Raw genomic sequence first — 13,509 nt, 5'->3', positions numbered from 1 at the left:
CCAGGACGGAGAGGGTGTTACTTAATCTGATTTACACACAGAAACAAAGTGAAGACACTCCCTGACACAGTGTGTGAGCGCTCACCAAGAAGACGATGTTGGTGTTCTGGTAGAGAGCTCGGGCCACGCAGATCCTCTGCCTCTGACCTCCGCTCAGGTTGATGCCCTGAGTCACAACAAAAGGAAATCAGGGCGAGGAAACGACCAAAGTATGATTCAGAGGAGTCGTCCTCAGAGGAAAGACGGAGCCTACCCTTTCTCCGATCTCTGTTTGGTCTCCAAACGGCAGCAGGTCGATGTCTGGCTGCAGGGAGCACGCGTCGATCACCGCTTTGTATCTGAAAAAAATGACAAAAACATCAGCAAAAAGGAAAAGTTCAGACTATTGAAAAGTGAAATCTTCCTTCCTAATGAACTAAAAAAAAATAATGTAAAAAAAAAAAAACTTTATATAAAGTAAGTAAGTAAAATGAGTCTTATTTGCAAAGATGAAGAAATGCTGCTTCTTCGGAAACAAAACTACAATTATTCTACATTTGTTTTTACATTATGACCTTTTCTGACAGAAATGATTTAGTTGCCATTATTTTTCTTCGATTTTTGACTTTTTTTTAATCTTCTTTTCTTTTACAGAACAATAAAAAAATAAAAATAAAAAAAATTTCATCTCCAAAAATTGCTTTTGGTTGGTCTGACCTTTAGATTTGTACTAACTTTTAATCACAACTGCAACTAATGACGACAGTGTTTCTTAAGGAAGTCGGATCAATTATCCCACATTTTTGGTTCATTTAATTTAATTTAATTTACCCAAGTCATTTTAATCTTGAAGCATTTCTATTCACATCACAATCTGACTTTAGAGAAAGAGTTCAGAGATTAGAGTCACGATTTCAAACGTTTTTTACAGATTTATGACTTTTTTTTTCAATTAATTTCAGTTTTCTTAACCTCCTTCTATTATATTTCCATCAAGAATAGAATAGTTCTTTATTGTCGTAAAACATACAACGCATTTATAAAAGTATGAGAAAGTCAGTGCCATATGAGTAGCCAACATTACACTACATAATAATTAATATAAAAAAAATAAATAAATAAGTAACAAACAAACACTCTGTCATACATACATCATACATGTGAATAGAAATCTATTTATTTCAGTAATTTAACAATTTACATGTCAGAACTTCGCAATGAGAAAGGAAAATGTGGTTTGTTGATTGATGGATCCATGGAACCCCTGAACCTGAATAATGTTGGTGTATAAATGATGTAATCATACAGAGTGAAGCCTAATCTGGAGTCAAAATATCCAGCGTGTATGAATCTCTGTCAGACAAACGTTAAACATGAGGTTTCCAACGCGCTGTACCTCTGCTTGTTGAAAGGACTCCCAAACGTGATGTTTTCCTCCACCGTTGCATTCAGGAGCCAGGACTTCTGGGTAGCGTAGGCCACAGAGTTCCTGTTCTTGCTGGGTGCATTATGGGAAACAGAGGCAAAAAACACAGGAAGAGTCAGAACTACAGGTTGTGTGTTCATAAAGCTTTTCATAAAGGACTACTGATCTGTTTACTACAGGTTTTTGAAAGCTCTTATAATAAACTTCTTTATTCAAACTGTATTTTAATTCTGTCAGAGTGTTCTTTCTTATTTCTAAAACTTTATTTGCGTCTCTAAAATCTTCTCTGCCTGAAACTTCTCAGGAGTGAATCTCAGGATCAGATCAGTACCCCGTCCTGACAGCTTTATGAAGCTTCACGCCACACCCAAACATAAAAAAGGAGAACGACAGGGGGGAGATTACGGGTTTGAAGTTTTCAAACTTCACTGCAAAAATGAAAAATGAGAAATAATGAGAGAGAAAAATGGATCATGGGTTGGGTTAAAGATGAGCTGCAAATCATCAACAACAGCAGCAACAACAGGAACAACAACAGCACCGACACAAGCATCCATAAAACAACAACAAGGACAAACACAACTGTTGAGCGCTTTGCTGGGAGTCGGGTTCAAGAAACCAGGGTCAAAATAGCTCCAGAGTTTCAATATTCAAGATTTAGTCTTAAAGGTATTTTAGTATGACAAAAAACTGCCTGAGCTAATTTTTAAAGAGGTTTGGGGTATTCTATATTATACGGAGCCATAAAGGTCCATGAAGAGGTATAAGTTTGCTTTAGGCCCACATGCTATCTTGTTTTTTTTTTTTAAATAATAACAAATTATCTTGTGTGACATACAAACATTAGATAACACCTTGGAAATTACTTAAAAGTTTTTTTTGTTTTTTTTTGCAAGAGATAACCTTGTAACAATAATCCAGTTTCCTTATTAGCACAAGATAGAAACCTTCACCAAGAAATAACTGATCCACAACAAGAAAATAAACTTTACCTTTACATCCTTTATGGGTGAATAGTTTTATCTAGTGTGTAAAAGTTATAATGTATAAACTCGTGCAAGTAAATTATCTCTCGGGAACAAGATCAGGTGGAAAACTGTTATCTTGTGCAAAGAAGTTGCCTGAAGGAAAAAAAAAAAAAAAATCTTCACAATAACTCAAAAAGGGTCATAACTTGACCCCCAAAAGTGAAAAGTCGTTTGCACAAGAGAAAACTACCTTTTTCCTAAAAGATACTAACTTTTTACACAACTTGATAACTTGTTTGCAAGTTTTTTAAAAAATGCAAGGGGATCTTGGGCCAAAAAGATAGATCTATTTCTTTTGGGAAATGTTTATAAACTTGTGCAAACAAGGCCATAACATGACATGGAAAAGTACTTATCTTGTGCAAATAAGCTGTCTGAAGATAAGTTGAAATCAACATGCACAGGATGACAACTCGCTTGCACAAAATAATCATCTGGATCCCACAAGACAATTTCTTAAATGAGAAATAGTTTTTTTGTGTGTTATCTGTTATGAACTTGCCCAAACAAATTATCTTGTAGGAATAAAATCAGGTGAAAACTGTTATCTTGTGCAAAAAGTTGCATGAAGGTCATAATTTGCCAAACAAAAGTAAAAAATAATTTCCACAGGAGAAAACTACCTTTTTCCTACGAGATACTAACTTTTTCACAACTTTTTCAGCCGTCTGTCAATTAAAGAAACCTGACCCTGAGATCATAAGATGACATGGAAGAGTACTCAATCTTGTGCAAATAAGTCGTCTGAAGATGATAACTGGAAATCTTAGGATAACAACTCGTTTTCACAAAATAATCATCTGGATCCCACAAGATAATGTTTTAAAGGGGGCGCTGTAGATTACTTTGCTCGGCTAACTGTGGGACATCACCCCCTGAACTAACTGTGGACTCCCAGCATTTAAAGCACAAACATCACCAGGATCAGAGATCACCAAACCACTGATGAACTGAGGAGGAGAGGAGCGGCAGGACGAGGAGCAGGCAGCGCTGTGAAGGCTGAAGCAGTTGTTCCTGAACACACACATTTTTCCCAAGATGCTGCTGCAACAGAGCTGTGACAGAAGCAGCGCTGCTACCTGAGCTTTGATCTGAGGGTTCAAACCACGTCTTCAATTTGTTTTTTTACATCAGGAGGAAATATTCAGTGTGTGTGGCTCAGGATCTGAATTAAAACCTGAATCATTCTTTTCTTTTTTTGTCTGAGCTGCAGAAATGTTTGGGAAAGCTTCACCGTCTGATTACGACCAATGCAGCCAAAGTCGTTTGTGTACATGAACAACACAGCCTGAAATACCGCCAGGGGAAACCCGCTCTGGCTCCTTGGGGAGGGAAAGATGAAAATTAGAGTCGGATCAAATGAGAGTCAGAGGGAGGAGGAAGATGAGGGTCACTGAGGATCACTTCACATCGACAGGGAGGAGGAGGCAGGAGACGGAGAGAGGAAGGTATACCTGAGGTCTTCATCGGCCTCCTCTGACTCTGACCAACTGTCAAAGTCAGGTCAGTGTGTTAGAAGAGTCCTACAGCCAACTGTGTGTGTATTCATGTGTGTATTCATGTGTGTATTCATGTGTGTGTGGAAATAAACAACAGAAATGCACATGGAGGAAGACACAAAGAGCGACACACTTCTTTCTGCTTAAAGAGACGAGAAAACACGGAAAGAGGAGGACAGACGGAGACAAATGACGGAGACAGACGGCAGAATGTTTTCATGCTCTGATCATGACAACATGTTAGCTTGCTAACGGCTAATCGAGTTAATCTTCCCACCCAGAGAAGGAGCGCCGTCTGCAGTCACTGTCTGTCTGTGATAATTAGGTTTCACAGCTTCTCTGAGACTGTCTCACATCCTCTCAGCTCAGGGTGTGTGTGTGTGTGTGTGTGTGTGTGTGTGTGTGTGTGTGTGTGTGTGAGGTGTGGGGATAACACTCTGGGTCCAAAGAGCAGATTCAGAAAACCCTCAGAGAACAAAAATATCAAGAAGTGTCAAATATTTGAGCTACTCTGGAGTTTCCTGGTACTACGTCGTCAGAGTCCAGAGAAGGTGAAGTCAGACGTCCTGAGAGGATAAATCATCATTTCAGGACAATGAAGTCGCATTTTTACCGGAAAATTGACCCAATATTTGATGACAGGAGACTAACTGTCACAGGATTACAAGGGTGAAGTCATGAAAGTCTCAACACTGAGAAAAATAAAGTCATAAGAATAAAAAAAAGGTGTCTAAAATTAAATGTTTTAAATTATAAGACAGAAAATCCCTCTTTCAACAAGGATTCTTCATATTTAGAGTGGGATATTTCAATTAGAAAAACTTAAAATTTCAAAAATAGTTTTGATTATCAAGAAGAAAGTTCTGTCTTGAAAAAAGTTGAAATATTATCTGAAAAGTCCTGATGAGATAAAAAAGAGGAGTCATATAAAAATAATTAATCCTTAATAAAACAAGAATAAAGATGTAAGACATAAAAGTCTTCATATTCTTAAAATTTGTCCATATAGAATAAAGTTTAATAGAAAAAAATGAAATCATACTTTATGAGAGTTAATTAAAAAAAATATGAAAACAAAAATAAATTCATAATTTTGGAAAGAGAGTGTCAAAAATCTTCAAAATTGATTTTTTTTATTTTATTTTATTTTATTGGAATAAAGTCTCTAACAAAAACTTTTAAAAGTGCACATATTTGAGAAAATAGTTACAGCACAAGAACAAAAACTGTTAATAAAAATAAACAAAAAATAACAATATATAAATAATAAAATAAAAGTAATATTAATAATAATATTAATAATAATAATAATAATAATAATAATAATAATAATAATAATAATAATAATAATAATAATAAATTAATAATATAATAATAAATAAAATAAACCTTCAAATTTTCATCTTTTGTTGATCATTGTAAAATTAAAATTAATTGACTTGGTATCAAACTCTATCAAACTTCTAAAAAGAAGCTGAGTCTGTCAGAGTTCACTCCTCTCCGTCCTCCTCATGTTTGAAACTTTTTCTAAAGATTAAAGATTAAATAATGTGTCGTTCTCTGGGCTTTCTTTGTTTTGTTCTCGTGTTGAACTTTGTATAAATACGTGTTAATCTGACGAGCTGGCTCAGTGGGTAAATGTTGATGTGATGGTTTTCACTCTGTGTAAATGATGATGTTGGAAGAAGAAGAGACCAGAGACAGAGTACCTGATGTTCCCCTCGTGGACCACCTCACATTCAGGAAGCCTGATGTGGCAGAAGGCAGGAGGTGAAGAGACAGAAACCAACACAAACACACTCACACACACTCACAGACAGATCAGTGCACACGCTCACTGCAGAGGTTAGTGTGCAGCTCACTGCAGGTTACAGAAACTCCGACAGGACAGGTTCACATCTAAAGTCCCTCAAGTTTAGAGTTTTTTTCAAAGAGTTTTAAAGAGTTTGTAAAGCATGGGATGGAAGCTGCAGAGAGCAGACAGGATGAGAGACGCACAAACTTCTGGAACAAAGAAGAGACAAAAACTGAAACAGGATCAAAAGTTTCAGATCAGAGGTTTTTAAGATCAGGAAAGAAAAGTCTGCATGCATAAACTCATACTGTCACTTTAAGAGCACAGTCCAGCTTTAGGTCACAAAAGGTGAAAGTAAAAACTAGGTTAGAAAAATAAATCCTGTTTCACATCGTCAGAAAAAGCTGTTCAACCATCCGGCTTGAAATAGATACTTAAGACAATAAAAGTTGCTCCACACATGGATCAGCAAAACCCAACAATAACTGACAATTTCAAAATAAAAGCCTCTTTAGTGTGACTGAAAAAACTTCACATTTAATAGAAAGGAAAAATAAACAGCCAACGTCATGATCAGGGGTCTGCAGCCTTAACTATAGGAGCCTCAGCTCAGCTGGATTAAAGTCAATCAGGAGCCACAAAATCTACTTTATCTTCACAACAAAGACAAAAAAGTGATCAAATTCTAAACACAGTATAAAACTAGTAAATATTTTTCTAAAAGGGAAGTTTTTTGTGTTTATAAATTGTACATGTGATGTCTCAGTTTTTTTATTTTCAATAAATTTGCAAATATTTTTAAATAATTCATTGATTTAGATAACTTATGAAATTTCAATAAGTTACAAAATATTCTTAAAACTTGCAAAAAATAAATTGTCGAAAAATTCCCCCAAAAAATTAAATTCGAAAAAAAAAGAGGCAAATTCTATACCTTTGGAAAAAAAAATAAAAAATATATATTTTCAAAAAAATGTAACAAATTCAAATATTTTTTAAAAATTAAGAAATGTAATAAAATAATTTTAAAAAATATTATTTTGCAAAACTTTTCAGGTATTCAATTATTTTATATTTGCAAAATCTTTAGAAATCATGGATTTTTTTTTCAAATCTAAAAAAATGCCTTAAAACTGAAATTCAAGTAATTTGCAAAAAGGTTTAAAAACTTGAAAAATATTTAAATGATTTTGCAAGCTTTATTGATAGATGTGCTAAAAATTTAGTTCAATGAAATGTTAACCCATGGTTATATTCTGTGTTAATATCTTTAATCATCAATACCCTTTGTAAGAAAAAAAAAATTCAATCAAATTTTTCAAAGCTTCAAGGAGCCACTGCAAAGGAGTCACAGGTTGAAGACCATGGTCATGACATATGATTCAGTTTATCATTCATGAAGAAGATTAATGATGAACGAAAAAAAACCTCCAGAGGAACTGGTGGAGTAGATAAATCTCCAGGAGCGTTAATCATGGTTAAAGACAGACGCATGAAGTGAAAACTCAAGAGGAGTCCGCCGTAAAACTGAAATGGGGACATTAAAGTGACTCCAGGTTTATACAACAGTCCGGTTTGTTTTAGGAGCTGAAGGTGGTCTGAGAGGAGACTCTGAGGATCACTCTGACTCAGATCAAAACCAGAGACTAAACAAAGGTGTGTAAGACCCTAAAGGTCAAAGTGGAAATCTAAAGTCTGACCGTGACAGAAAGTGATAACAGGAAACTTTGTGTTAACTTTTCAGACTGTGTTTAGAGAGCGTGAGTTTAACGTCTTACTTGCTCCAGTGGACTCTCCCATCGATGGTCTGCATCTCCCCGAGCATGGCCAGCAGCAGGGACGACTTCCCACAACCCACCTGGCCCACGATCATCGTCAGCTGACCTGAAGAGAAACACAAGGGTGAGACTTCACTCCCACTTCCTCTGAAAACATTTTCTCCTTCACACGTTCATCACAATTACAGATTATAACACAAACCTTACTCTTAAAGGAGGATTTTACACTGCATCATGAGAATTTAACAACCTTTACAGAGGGGTCAAAGGTCAGAAAACATGAGGTTAAAGCACCTTCAGAGCAGCAGCACACAGCGGAAAGAGAAACCCTGTTTGTCCTGTAGTAGCATAGCTGGGATAGCAAGCAAGTCACCTCCCAGGGGATCAAACGTGTGTGTGTGAGTGTGTGTGTGTGAGTGTGTGACACACTACTCCATCCATCTTCTGGCAGGCTGCACACCGCGCCCTGCTCTCCTGACACCGGATACCTCAGCAGCATTTCTGCAGCATAGCTTCAGCTCCGTGTCAGCAGGGATCCTGGAGCCGCAGCACGAACTCACCTTTCCCCTCTTTGTGAAGTGTGAGCTCAACCAACAGCTGACCTACCTGTGGGGATGCGGATGTTGATGTCTGACAGCGTGGACAGGTTGCTCCCCCAGGTGAAGAATCCATTGCTCACCTGAGAGAGGAACAAAGATGATTGAAACAGACTCATTTATTATCAGCTGAGTTTGAGAAACTTTCACAGGACGTCCAGAAGTGATGCTGCATTTTATTTAACTTCATTTTTGGGTGTTATTAACGTTGTGTCCTCAGCCTTTGTTGTGCAGTAAAGTAGTGATTTTATTATTAAAGCTGACAGCGACACACACCCCTAACGCTCAGTCGGTGTGGTCACTCACACAGGAAGAGAAATTTCCTGTCAAACAGCAGAGAAACAAGCGAAAAGCCTGGTATCTCCTCCCTGCTCGCTGATCTATGACCCCGCTTCCTGTTATAACTCTGTTGACATTCCTCCCATCTGTTAGATTTATTTGTTTATTTTAATGTTTATTTTTAAGACCCCCCCTCCAGATTTCTGTCCACAGTTTCATCCTCTGTGTGACACGGCTCCCTAAAGGCTTCACTGAGACTCAGAGATCTGCAGCGATGCTTCAGCGAGGACTCGACACAAACACCTGGACTCAAGCTTTCAGCTCCAGCTGATGATCAGTTCTCTGGGTTTTCTTAAAGCAGATCAGTTTCAGGTCCAGTTTTTACAAACATACTGCAGCAGCAAGACCCAGAGGGGTCAGAGAGATCGGATCAGAAGGGCGACAATGTTAAAGCCTTTAGCTCGTTGTTTAGCCTTTAGCTTGTGTCTTATCCTGAGCTCTTGTTTTCCTCTTGAGGTTGTGTTTCAGCCATAAGCACCTGTTTTAATCTTTAGTTCTTGTTTTAGCCTTTAGCTCATGTCTCATCCTTCAGCTCGTGTTTTAGTCGTTTAGCTTGTGTTCAAGCCATTAGTTCATGTTTTAGTCTTTAGCTTGTGTTTTAGTCTTTTGTTTGTGTTTTAGTCGTTTGTTTGTGTTTTAGCCTTTAGTTCATGTTTTAGTCTTGGGCTCATGTTTTAGTCATTAGCTTCTTTTAACCTTTAGCTTGTGATTTAGCTTTTAGCTTGTATTTTAGCCTTTAGCTCGTGTTTTAACCCATATTTTCCGCTTAGCTTGTGTTTTAGCCTTTAGCTCCTGTCTTATCCTGAGCTCTTGTTTTAGTCTTTAGCTTGTGTTTGAGCCCTTAGCTAGTGTTTCAACCTTTAGCTTACATTTTAGTTGTTTATGTGTTTTTAGCGTTTAGCTTGTGTTTTAGCCATTAACTTGTGTTTTAGTCTCTTGAATGTGTTTTAGCTTTTAGCTTGTGTTTTAACCCATATTTTCCTCTTAGCTTGTGTTTTAGCCATTAGCTCGTGTTTAAGCCATTTGCTCATGTTTTAGTGATTAGCTCCTTTTAACCTTTAGCTTGTGATTTTAGCCTTTAGCTTGTGTTTTAGCCTTTAGCTCGTGTTTTAACCCATATTTTCCTCTCAGCTCGTGTTCTAGCCTTTAGCTCATTTTTCAGTTATTAGCTTGTGTTTTAGCCTTTAGCTTGTGTTTTAGCCTTTAGCTTGTGTTTTAGTCTTAGCTCGTTTTAACCAGATTCGTCCCTTGTGCTGATATGTCTTGAATTTCCCTCAGGATCAATAAAGTATCTTTTAATTTAAGTCACTTTATCCATATTTCTCTGATGAAACCAACATTAACAAGTAATTAACTAACTCTTACAGTTTTCTCAAGTAAAGAAATAGGCTGCTGGGCTGTAGACGTGAGTAATCCTGCAGGTAAATGAACCCAAGAAGAACCAGATCCCTGAACATATTCAGCACTTTGTCTGTAGGAGCAAACTCAAACCCATGTGATGTTGTAAAGATGAACTCTGGGATGGATAAAACTCCTTCAGAGCCTACGTGTAGCTCTGCTCCTCTCTGCTCCTCCTCCCTAATTAGCGGACCTCGTCTGGTCAGCGCAGTGGCTCCACAGGGAAGAGGCAGGAAGAGCAGCCTTCACAGAGAGGCCACGGAGCCTTTCAGGGGCAACAAATTCTCGTGTGAATTCTACACTTCCTGAGGAGACAGAGACTACACACGCAGAGATACACGTCACATGTATGATTCCCGGCACCCAGAGATGACCCGCGGACGCACAAACAGCAGAGATATGAAACAGCTGCTGATGGAGTTAAATACACGGTGGCATTAAGGAGCAGCTCCTACGTGACGACGTGAGAGTGCTCACGAACTCTTCACGAATCATCGGACGATAGAGAACAGTCTGAAACACCATGAAGGATCTGAGCGGTGACAGTGATCTGCTCCTGAATAACTCCATTAAAATATGTTTCTTTATGTCATCAGGACTTTTCTCTACGAGGTAATGATTTAACTACACTGAGGATAGTCCTCTGGATTAAAAAGTATCTGGTTATATGTAGAGTTACACATCAGACCTCTATCAGGTAAAACCATGAAGGAAGAGTCACTTCTTAAAAAGGAGGATGATGTTTTTAAAGCAGCGTTATGTGTCTGAAACCGTCTAAGAGCCAACAACACTCAAGATTTGTTCAAGATTGTTTTTCTTAAAAATAATGCTCAGTTGAATTTTATTTTTAGGAAATTCTTTAAAATTTAATTTCCGAACCTTCCTACGCCTTGAGCTCATGTTTTAGCCCATTTTTCAGTCTTAACCCTGTTTTTATTCTACCCTTAGCTCGTGTTTAGGCCTGTAATTTAGTCTTTAGCCTGTTTATTTAGCCTTTCGCTAGTGTTAGAGCCTGTTTTTTATCCTTTAGCTCGTGATTTCGCCTGTTTTTCAGTTTCTAGCCTGAATTTTTTTTGCCATTAGCTCATGTTTTTGCCTGTTTTTCAGTCTTTAGCCTGTTTTTTTAGCCTTTAACTCGCATTTTAGCCTGTATTCTTAGTCTTAAGCCTGTGATTTGCCTTAAGCTCATTTTTTGGCCTGTTTTTCTAGTCTTCAGCCTGTGATTTACCTTTAGCTTATGTTTTAGCCTGGTTTTTATTTTTTTTTAGCCCTTAGCTTGTGTTTTAGCTTGTTTTTCAGCTTTTAGCCTGTTTGTTTAGCCTTGAGCTTGTGTTTTAGCCCATTTGTCAGTCTTGAGCCTGTTTTTCGGCCTTTAGCTCGTGTTTTAGCCCATTTGTCAGTCTTTAGCCTGTTTTTTAGCCTTTAGCTCGTGTTTTAGCCCGTTTTTCCGTCTGTAGCCTGTTTGTTTGGCCTTTATTTTGTGGTTTAGTTGTTTTTTAAGTCTTTGGCCTGTTTTTTGGCCTCTAGCTTGTGTTCCAGTCTTAAGCTCATGTTCAAGTCTTTAGCTCATGTTTTAGCTTTTTGCTTTAGCCTGTATTTTTAAACCATGTTCTGAAACACACTGTTGTATTTCTCTGTTTTGCCGAATAACACCTTGCAAAGGGACTGTATTTTACTCTTAGCTGTAGCATGTTTTTCAAAACTCTCAAACAAAAATCACAGCAGCAAAGCCTTAACCATCAAACGTTAGCAGAAAGTCAAGGTACTTTTTGAGATAACAGAAAAATTCCAGGTTTAAAGAAACCTTTTCTTACAACTAAACCATTGCTAACTTTTTATTCAGACTACTTATAGGGAGCTAGTATCGCCATGGGAACACCCACATCCCTCCAATCTTAACATCACTCAAAAATTTATCAGAGCAAAGTTTTAATTTACGCTGATGCTGAGCGTTTAAATAAACACTAAGAATCAAAACAAAGAGATAAAGATAAAACCATTCAAAACTGAGGATCATTGTCTGTGGAGCCATATTGGAAAAGAGGCGGGCTCTGAGCCTCCACACGAACAGCTATAGGACGCCTGCCTGTCAGTCAGCTGAGCTCTGATTGGGCGAACAGGTGAATGTGAAGTGAATGTTAGAAAAAGGTCAGAGGTAAAGAGGTTTAAACCTGAGGATCTGAAGCTCAGAAACGTGTGATGTAAAGTTTTTTATCATGACTATCGTTAATTATCTGAAGCCAGCCTGCTTCTTTACTTCATAAATAATCTTCATATCTTGTTGTTAATCTCGCTGTAGTTTAATCTCTCTCACACTCTCCTCTCCCATCTCCATTTCTGTGAAACCAGCAGCCTGTGCCTCGGTACCTAAAAGCGTCTACTCCCAGAGGTCTCAGCACATTAATCTGTGGACGGAGCTGTCAGAGCGCCACATGCTGCTCTGAAGAGCTGAGTTCATCCCTCCTGAGTCAGTCTCCTTCACCCCCCTGATCAGGATCCAGGATGACGTCTGAACACAGAAATGTCACAGCCTCTCTCTGCTATCATCAGCCTGCGATTGTTGTCTTTAAGATGAACTCTTTCTCTGTTCTCACCCCGCTTCATTTCCTCCCCACCACGTGACCTCTGACTCTGACCTTCACGGCCACATCCTCCGTCTCCGTGGGTCTCATCTGTCGCCGCGTCGGCTGCTCGTAGTTGTCCATCTGGTAGCGCATCGGCTTCTTCCGGTTGATGGCTTTGGTCTATAAGAGGATGTTAACAGAGATGTCTGAAGTTAAGACCAACTTATGACCTTAGGAGCTTCCTGCATCCGCTGCAGGTCCTCGGGGAGGAGAGGAAGAAATGCGGGGTGACTGGAGGATGCTGCCATGGAGGGTTCAAACAAACAGTGAGCGCGGCGTCCTGTCCTCCGTATACGACAGCGTGGAGATGCTTATTTTAAATCGACTGATTAATATCGTCTCACACACTCACCCCTCCGTGGTGTTTCTTCCCGGCTTCCATCGAAACACACATGTCTCCGTTTCGCCAGCTGTCATCTCCGATTTCGTCACTCTGAAGAAACTCGCCAAGCTTCTGGACGCTGTGAACACACACCGACACACACACACAGAGTCCATGAGTTGGTGTGATTGTGATGATACCAACAGCTTTAATCTCTCCGGGTTTAGAGTTCCTCCTCAGCGCTGGCAGGTTTCCTCTGAGCTCCTTAAATTAGACTGACCACTGAAAACACAACCAGCTCCTTTTCCCTGGTTTAGACACTTCACCACTTCACCACTAACAGACACACACACACACTCACCTGACCACGGCTTTGACAGCGAACCTGACGACGGTGGAGAGCAGGAAGAGAGGAGTGACCAGGATGTGGAACAAGGCCAGAGCTGCGAAGGCTTTAGAGGGACTGGGACCAGGGTAACCAGCGATGTGGTGGGTCACAAACGTCTGTGAGAAGAGATTTTAGATTTTATCTTCTGAAACACATCAGGGAAGTTTGGAAAGTTTCTAAAACAGGGGTATTGATGATTTAAGACACTGACACTAAATAAAATCCTGTGTTAACATTTAGTTGAACTAAATCTTCATCCCATCTGTCAATAAAGCCTGCCACCGCTCTACTTCACCTCCTACAACATCAACAGCCCACCAACTTTCCATGCACCTGT

The 13,509-nt window shown here is 38.8% G+C and overlaps 1 protein-coding gene across 5 annotated transcripts in view; it reads right to left on the bottom strand.

Annotated features, from left to right (window-relative positions):
* The window catches only part of abcc9 (ATP-binding cassette, sub-family C (CFTR/MRP), member 9), a 54,030-nt gene that overhangs the window by 23,032 nt on the left and 17,489 nt on the right, over positions 1-13,509 (bottom strand). For 2 of the 5 annotated variants that reach the window (XR_012600095.1, XM_074697946.1), the window contains exons 15-24: positions 13,146-13,288; positions 12,815-12,923; positions 12,475-12,582; positions 8,112-8,184; positions 7,506-7,611; positions 5,642-5,680; positions 3,888-3,923; positions 1,376-1,477; positions 254-338; positions 86-166 (exon numbers count right to left, since the gene is read on the bottom strand). Coding sequence is in view for 3 of the 5 variants with exons in the window: in XM_074697946.1 (XP_074554047.1) it covers positions 86-166; positions 254-338; positions 1,376-1,477; positions 3,888-3,923; positions 5,642-5,680; positions 7,506-7,611; positions 8,112-8,184; positions 12,475-12,582; positions 12,815-12,923; positions 13,146-13,288 (882 nt within the window). In the remaining 2 variants the exon portion in view is untranslated. The remainder of the gene's footprint in view (positions 1-85; positions 167-253; positions 339-1,375; positions 1,478-3,887; positions 3,924-5,641; positions 5,681-7,505; positions 7,612-8,111; positions 8,185-12,474; positions 12,583-12,814; positions 12,924-13,145; positions 13,289-13,509) is intronic. The other 3 variants (XR_012600096.1, XM_074697948.1, XM_074697947.1) reach the window with 2 other exon arrangements.

This window comes from Halichoeres trimaculatus, unplaced genomic scaffold (genome assembly GCF_033239565.1).
Source record: "Halichoeres trimaculatus isolate MK-OKI-2021-1 unplaced genomic scaffold, fHalTri1.1 fHalTri1_scaffold_21, whole genome shotgun sequence".
NCBI classification, from domain to species: domain Eukaryota; kingdom Metazoa; phylum Chordata; class Actinopteri; order Labriformes; family Labridae; genus Halichoeres; species Halichoeres trimaculatus.
Note: the sequence above shows the minus strand (reverse complement) of the source record. Positions and strands in the feature narration are given on the sequence as shown.